General features: G+C 43.8%; 1 protein-coding gene across 1 annotated transcript; it reads right to left on the bottom strand.

Moving 5' to 3' along the window:
• Window positions 1-4112: 4112 nt before the first annotated feature.
• Window positions 4113-7945, bottom strand: LOC125523470 (sucrose transport protein SUT5-like). Its single transcript, XM_048688507.1, has 11 exons — window positions 7764-7945; window positions 7526-7591; window positions 7137-7235; window positions 6647-6711; window positions 5869-5987; window positions 5664-5766; window positions 5503-5578; window positions 5198-5389; window positions 4623-5076; window positions 4475-4518; window positions 4113-4391 (listed from the first exon to the last, which is right to left on the bottom strand). The coding sequence occupies exons 1-11, from the start codon at window positions 7917-7919 to the stop codon at window positions 4206-4208; spliced, it is 1560 nt and encodes a 519-aa protein (XP_048544464.1). The 5' UTR covers window positions 7920-7945; the 3' UTR covers window positions 4113-4205.
• Between the last annotated feature and the right edge of the window lie 501 nt (window positions 7946-8446).

The following is an 8446-nucleotide window of genomic DNA, read 5'->3' as shown; positions in this document are numbered from 1 at the left end:
AGCTCTCCTGCAACTTCTTCTTCTCTTGTGTCAAGTCATGAACATCAAATGAAAGCAAAATATTTTCCTCAGTCCTGTCTCTCCTACTTTGTTCATACATAAACCATAACTTGGCTAATGCATTCTCAAGGGTGTTGGGCCAAGCTGGATCAATCCATTCAACTAATCCACAGTTTCTACCTTCCTGAACAAAATCAGAATTAATATAAACAAAAACATTAGAATGCTTCCAAGCAACACTATTTAATTACTGTCATCAAATTCAGAGCTTGAGCTTGCTACTTAAACATGTCCTCATGCTACTTAAACAATGTTGTCCTGCTATAAAGTAAAGATAATCAATCAAATGACCTAACATGTCATACTAAACAAGTTGCATCCTCTGTCCTGCTCCAGTAACCCATGCATATTCTGTCTTAAATTATTTATAGCATGCTACACTAAACAAAGTGACCTAACTTAACAATGTTTCCAGACCAAGGGGAAAAGATGCTGCCAGAGTAAGCAATTGCTTCTGATCCACTTTCCTAACTAAACAATACAACTAAACCTAACACTAAACTGCAATGCTTGCCACCACAGTACAGATCCAGAGAAAACAAAGGCACAACACAAACAAAGGCAGATCCAGAGAAAACAAATCACAATATACCTTCTCAGCACAGCAAAGAAACCTCCTGCCAGTGTGGATTCCTTCGAAAGCAACACGCCTTTCTGCGGCCTTCCCATGTTCATTGCAGAGAACAGGCAACTCCGTTTCAGGTCCCTCGAAATCGGAGTCTTCAGTGGTAGCAGGGATCTGTAGTGCATAGGAATACCAAAGATTTGATCCACATGTCAGCAAACAAGCTCATTCAAGAAATCCCCCAAATCACAAACCCTAACCCTAAAAATCTGAACTTACCTTAATTCTGCCGTCGTCAGAACCAGAGCTGACGTACTCCACGGTGTGCTCGCTGCTATCGGACCCATCGCTCCAGGACATCATGGCGACGCGGCGGGGGCGCGGCGACGGGTGCGGCGACGCGGCTGCGGGTGCGGCGAGCAAAGCAGAGGAGCAAGACAGAGGAGGAGTGAGCGAGAGAGCAGCGAGACAGAGTGGGGAGTGGGGAGTGGGGGCAGCATCGACCAGTCTTTTGACCGGTCCATCAAACAGAGGCATACGGCGCCGTCAAACGCCGTCTAACGGCTGTCGGGATGGCCGACGGTGCCACGTACGCAAAAAGGGCCCCACCTGTCATAAACAAGCTTAACTGACTCCGATCCGCCGATCAGTGCTTTCTGCAAAAAGATTACGGAAGAGATGGTGTTTTATGCAAAAAAAATGTATTGTAGTGGTTTTCGCAAACCTTGCCTTCAAAGTGGTGGTTTTGTGCAATTTACTCATCTGAGTGAGACTCAAACTTCCACTTGATGCCTCCTGCGCTCCGTGTGGATGTTTTTGGGCTTCTCCCAGTGGAAACGGAGAGAGACTGGGCGCTGATCGGCTACTAATGGGCTGGAGACCTGGACCAAATCTCTAAGCTTTTTTTTGAGCGGTGCCAACCAAATCTCTAAGCTACTATGGCCTCGGGCCTCCCATCAGCTTCTTTCAGAATCTTGAACCCATATATTTTTCACAATTAGCTCAAAAAAAATTATTCTTTACAATCCTAACTAGTAGTTAGGATGTAAACACGTAGAATTGTCAAAAAAAATGGGTTTGAGATTCTGGGAGAACTTGGGTGGAGGGTCGATTCTCAAGATTTTGAGAGAATCGGCTAAAAGAACTGGACCAGGGTATAGTAATTTGCAGGCCCCGGGCCATGGCCCTGCTTGACCAAGGCCCGCTCCACTCTCCCCGACCCCCACCCCCGGGCGCCCCGAGAGCTCTATTGAGGAGTCGGATTACGATTTTTTTTCTCTATATATGTGTATTTTACATACCACAGTAATTTGCTATAAAGAATTTTTAATTCTATTAAATGAAAATAAGATAATATAAGAAATTATTGGTGGGAAAATTTGTTAGTATTTGATTTGATACATTGTGATCCTTAACGTTGATGAATTAGGAAAAGGGAAAGAGAGGGATTCAAACCCTCGGTAAACGAAAGTCTACATAGCAGTTCCAATGCTACGCCTTGAACCGCTCGACCATCTCTCCTAAATAACATATTGTGGAAAATAAAACTGAGTGAATAGCAAGTATCCTTATTCGGATACACGATCATTTTACTAGGAATTGCGCTTGCTATAAAATAAATGTTTTAATTTGGGTTTTCCCGCAACTAAAGCGCCCCGAGAGCTCTATTGAAGAGTCGAACTTGCAAACTCACAACCAACGACAGACGGTAAGTCTTACTTACCAGTTGAGCTGATGATTCTTAGTGAAATAAAGGGCGCGCAAATATTTAAGAACTAAGCGCAGCAGAAGATAAAAACATCTAAAAAATTCAACCATTGAACATCTTTTTAATATACAATGAACCATTTTTAAATACACATTGAACATTTTTGTGATATACACTGAAAGTTTTTTAAATACAATTGAACATTTTTGTCATATACGCTGAATGTCTTTAAGTACATAATGAACACTTTTTTAATATATGGTGAAAAATTTCTTAATATATGGTGAAAATTTTGTTAAATATACGTTGAACATTTTTGTAATACACGATGAACATTATCATAATGTATGGTGAACTTTTTCATAATTTATGCTGAAACATTTTTTAATATATGATGAACATTTTTGTAATAGGAGGTGAACTTTTTATATAACACACAAAAATAGAAGAAGAAATAAAAAATAAAAAATAAAATAAACAAAAAATAAAAAATTGAAAGGAAAAAAGGAACCAAATCCAAAAAAATCAGAAAATCCGGAAGCAAAAAACCGCAGAATAAAAACAAAAAGAAACCCCCGCAGGAAACAACGAAGGAAAATGGTCCCAAAATTAAGATGACACAAAGGTAGCTCACCCCTTGTGAAAATCATTAAACATGGCCATTTATTCATGTTTCAGAAACACCCAACATCCTTGATAGAATTCAGCTAGAAACCCATCAGGCCCCGGAGCTTTATTCTTCTCCATATACCTCTTTTTCGGTGAATACCACAACTGAGATATGATTCTCCTTCCTCAGAAAGTTGAGGAATATCATGAATCTCTTGCTGGTACTCCCTCCGTCTCGAAGTGTAAGATCGGTTTTCAGATTTCCAACAGCACCAAATCAGGCGAAAAAGACATTTGTACCCCGCGAGCTTCTTCCTCGCGATCAGCAATTCAAATTCCTCGCTGCGCCCAGGAAACTCGCTGCGCCCACAGTACCTGGCCGCTGGCCTCGCCCAGAGCGCAGGAGCTCGAAGCCCTGGTGCTCGACGTGCTTGCCCAGGCGCTAGCCCAGGCACTTGGCTTCCAGGAGCTTCTCGCCCAAGAGCTCCTCGCCTTGGCTGAATATATATGCACCTAGTTAAGTGCTTGTACACGCACTTAGCTGAATATATATGCACCTAGGGTCGGTTCTTCATCCATTAAGGGAGGAGAGAAGAGAAACATTTTACTGTTATTCGTCTATATCAAAGGTTTTGACAATAAAATACACAACACTTAATTCATTGAAATTAACAGAGGGGTACAATTTCACTCAAAAGCTCCTCAAACCAGTCAAAAGTGAAATAAAATTTAGCCAACTTAGCAAGTTCATGAGCAACATTATTAGGTACCCTATTACAGTGCTCAAAACTAGTAACGAGAAAATCACAAGCCAAAAGATAACAATCGTCAAAAACAGCCCCTGCAACCCGCCTTTTGAGCAATGGATAGACTATTCTAAAGATTTTGACAGTTCAATGGACTACAAAAGGGCTGGTCTTTTTTTTCTTAGGTGCTCATTTTGTCTGGGACTCTTCTCTTGAGGTGGTTAGCCTTTTTACCACCTTAGGTAGGTTTTGTTCTAAACTACTTGTTTTACATTATGTTGCAACATTATTATGACTTTAATAAAGTGGAAGGGCTGTGGGGCATTTGCCCTGCAGTGTAGGGTTAAAAAAACGAGGACTATGAAAGATGGCAGTGTATCAATATCAGTAACACCAAAGGGTTGAATCAAAGGCACTGCATAAACCTCCCTAGATAAAAAGTTTCAGCATCACAGTTATCTTACAAAGATTACTCCAATCCATTTGGTCATTAATTACAAATAGGTATCCTTCATATTCAATTTGACCAATCTTCCCTGCTCAATAACAGTCTTTTTAGCCCCCTGCCGTCCTTGGTATCTGGAAGCGCCAGCACCACCAGGATAGCACATATGAAGGCGATGACACCACCGGTACCAAAGGCCGGTGCGTTGCCCCTGTTGAAGGCCCCGTCTATCGGACCGGCAGTGAGGCCAACTAGCAGCTGGTAAAGAGAAGCAATGACAAGAAAGTTATTTCTGTTCCAAGAAAGGTTAATCAACAAAAACAGCTAGCAGAAATACTCACTTGCGCTAGGGATATAACATTGGTGATCGCACCAACGGTGACTCCTGGTCAAAATTGAACAATAAAATCGGATTAATTATTTCTTGGAGCAATTTAGAGGGGCAGTGAGAACACAAAGATGTTTACAAATCACAAAGAAAGCCCAAACCTTGGCCACCACCCTCCCCCGCCGCGAGCTCAGCGGCGACCGCCCATGGAACACTGTACAACACAGCCTGTGGGATCCCGATGAGCGCAAACATGGTGAGCGCTAGGGCGTTGAGACTGTTGTCGGGGCCAGCGACGGTGAGGCTGGTGCTCAGAGACGGGTCGTACCCCTTTGTCGAGACGACGCCGACGGCAACCATCCCTGCCATGATGAGGAACACTGAGAAGAGACTGATGGACCAGATGACCTTGGACGTCAGCTTGCGGCATAGCTTGGGGATGAGGAAGGAGGTAGCCCCGAGGGAGGCCGAGCAGAGGAGGAGCCCAATGGCTCCTTCGCGGACACCGGCATTGTATTTGTCGGCGGCCATGTCAGCCACCCCGTTCGGGTTGCCGTGGTAAATCTCGCGACCCATCCAGTCCGTGTTATACTGCAGGAACGGGAACCAGGAGAGCTGCAACCAAATACCAGATCACAAGAAGGATCCATGTTAGAGCACGTAGTAACTTCGGTGTGGGCATGCATTACACTCGCCTAATATAGTTATAGCTCTGGCCCGTGGAGTCTGGACGTACCCAGGTGAAGGCTGTTAAAGCGAGCACTCTGAACATGGCAGGACTCATGTTCTTCAAGCTCGCGAAGAGGTCGATGAATGCGTTGAGGCCGCCGCAAGTTTGAGCAAAGGCGGCACCGCCAACACCCTCATTATCGAGGGACTGCTCATCAGCGAGGAGCATGGTCACTACTGTGCTGATGACAATGAGCACCTGATCAACCATGTACAAATACAACATATGATCACCAATTTGTCAATATCAGGGTCATGAAATGGATGCATGCGAAATTATTAGGCTGATGGTGACAATACAGACGGACTTACCACAGCAGTCAAGAAAGCGCCCTTAAGATCTGCGCAAGCGTTGCAGCACGCGCTAGATTTCAGAGAGGGGAACCACCTTGCATACATATGACGGATTCACATCAGTAAGGACCAAAAGAAGGACATGAACTTCTGATCTAAAGAAGAAGGCTAGAATGTACTGGTGCCATGTTCCGTAGGCAACGACTGCGTAGCCAAGGATGCTGCCGATGGCCATCCACACAGAGAAGATCGCCTGGCCGACACTAGGGCCATGATTCGCAGCTGCAGTGGGCGCAACACAATGGGTACGTCAATTAGTTATTTCAGTGGGAAACAAGTGCTACAACACAATTGATGATGAAAGGAAGGATGGATGGAGCTCACCGGATAGGTCAGACATCATTGCTCGAACCGACGCCTGTGCGGTATGGATGACGCAGTCCAGCAACAAGAAGCCGACGACGTACACCGCCGTGGCAGCCCAGCGAGGGCCGGTGTAGGTGCTGAAGAAGAAGAACAATACACACATCAACGGCGGAGCTGTGTTGTGCGGGGCTAGCAACAAGAAGCCGATGACGTACACCGCCGTGGTAGCCCAGCGAGGGCCAGTGCCCCCCCCCCCCCCCCCCCCCCCCCCCCCCCCCCCCCCCCCCCCCCCCCCCCAAAGCTTTGAACCAACTTGTGAAGGGAAAAAAAGGACTTAGATGAAAACATTTTCAGCTTTTGACCCCTCCAAACACTCTTATTTCATCAGATAAAGGGGACACCTACATGCAAGGTAAGAAATGAGTTTCTACTATTCATGTTATACCGTGTTTCGTGTGCATGCATCCACTGTGTGTCGGTACTTGCAGAATCATGTCATGTTTTCTAGTTTCGGCAAAATTTGTCTTGTTCCAATCTGCTAGTACATGAGAACTCTTATTAGTACATAATGATTATTGAGATTTTCCCCTTGTTTCAAGAGTGTATTCAGCATGTTCCATTAGGTTTCGGCTTTTTTCAGAGTGCCATATCTTAATGATTCATCGTATTGTATATATCAACAAAATCCGAATGCACGGATCACATTCTACGGTGGATCAAAGCATGCACATTATACATCGTGTATGGTAGGAAAACCACTCTATATTAAACCAACGAAAAATGTATTGTTACAGACCTGCAGTTCTCTTTGGTGTCGCCAAGGTATTGCCCAATGTCCGCGGAGAAACCGATGAGCATGCCCTGTTCAAGTCAGACTTTTTGGCTACAAAAAGAATTGACAGTACGTCCAATCTATACCAATATAAAAAGACCCAAAGGGGCAGATCCAAACCATCTCGACCGTCAAATCATGTTATCTAGCGGTTCAAATCGCTCCAATGTTGAGCACCAAACACGTTTAACACTCTAATTATCCACCACTGCCATTGGTTATAAACACGTTTTGACTCAACGCTATCCCATGAAATCTGCCATGTAATTAATATCCTACCATTCCCGCGAAAAAAGTAACTGATATCTTACCAAATACCAACATGCAACAGATATATCTTACCTAATATAACGTGCAACTAATATCCTACCTAATATAAACGTGCATATGAGTTTTGAACATGAGTTTTGAATGAGCTAGTGGAAATAAGAACATGAGTTTTGAATGAGCTTACAGAGATGCATATGATGAGGCATTCTAGGATGATGAAGGGCCTCCTGCGTCCTATCCTCATGGTGCATCGGTCGCTATAGTAGCCCACGATGGGGTTTACCTAGGGAAAAAAAATAGCACAGTGTTATGATCTACCGATGATCTCATGTCTTTCTTGTGAAATGCGTTTATAATTAACTGGGTTCACATCCCAGGGAAGGAAAAATGGAAGAAATTATCGATATGAGAAAAGTTGCGCCATTTTTGTGGGTGCAATGCAATCACAGGATAAGCTTGACAGTAGTCACAAGTTCGGTGTCCTTGGCTACAATGGTGCATTATGCTTCTCCGATAAGATGACAAAACGATGGAAATGAAGACAAGATGAGATGGGTCACATGAAACGCTCACCAGAAATCCTGCGATCGGTCCGCCAATCCAGATCATGGAAGCATACTTGTGCGGAATCCCAAGATTCTAAAGCCCACAAGGCAAATCAACAGCACATATGGCAAAACAAAAGAGCCATCGTGAATATAACATCATCATCAGATTATAATATCATGAAACTTGACTTTGTCCGTTTATAGATAGATTAGAAAAGATGATGGTATCTGAGGTACTAGCAGTCGGCGATGCGCGGACGCACCTGGGAGTAGGGCGAGAGGAGGGACATCTCTAGGGCGGAGATGTACTGGATGCCGCCGGAGACCATGCACACGAGGAACAGCCTGAGGGCGGCCGTCAGGTTCTCCCGGCGCGCGCCGCCGTTGCTGGGGCCGCCGCTCTCGCCTGGCGGCGCCATGTGCTGCTTCAGGTGTGTTTTTCTTTTCTTTTGACACTAGGGTTGCAAGCTGCTGATGCCACCGGCTTGCCTATTTATATTCATTTTCTGGGCCAAGTGTCGCCCTCTGGTATGGCGGGCCTTTTCTACCAACCCATTAGCTAATCCATTGCTCCCCGTCCTCCCGCCAGGAGGGTTCAAAAAGTTCGCGGATTTGAAAGAAGTTCATGAGTTCAAAAATTGATTGTGGAATTAAAAATATGTTCTCAAATTTTAAAATGTTCAGGAATTAAAAAAATATTCGTAAATTAGAAATGGTGGTGAATTCAAAATAGTACGTGATTCAAAAGAAACTACGTATTTGGAAAAAACTTCATGAATTTAGTTTTCATTTAAAAAGTTTCAAAAAATTTCGCAAAATTGAAAATCTTCATGAATTTTAAAATATTTGCAAAATTAGAAAAGGTCCACGAATTTAATTTTTTTGTGAACCAGGCAAAAGTTGATGAATTCCTCAATTTTAAAAAGGTTCGAAAATAAAAAATTTT

This window comes from Triticum urartu, chromosome 7, assembly GCF_003073215.2.
Source record: "Triticum urartu cultivar G1812 chromosome 7, Tu2.1, whole genome shotgun sequence".
Lineage (NCBI taxonomy): Eukaryota > Viridiplantae > Streptophyta > Magnoliopsida > Poales > Poaceae > Triticum > Triticum urartu.
This window is presented reverse-complemented; position numbering and strand designations above follow the sequence as displayed.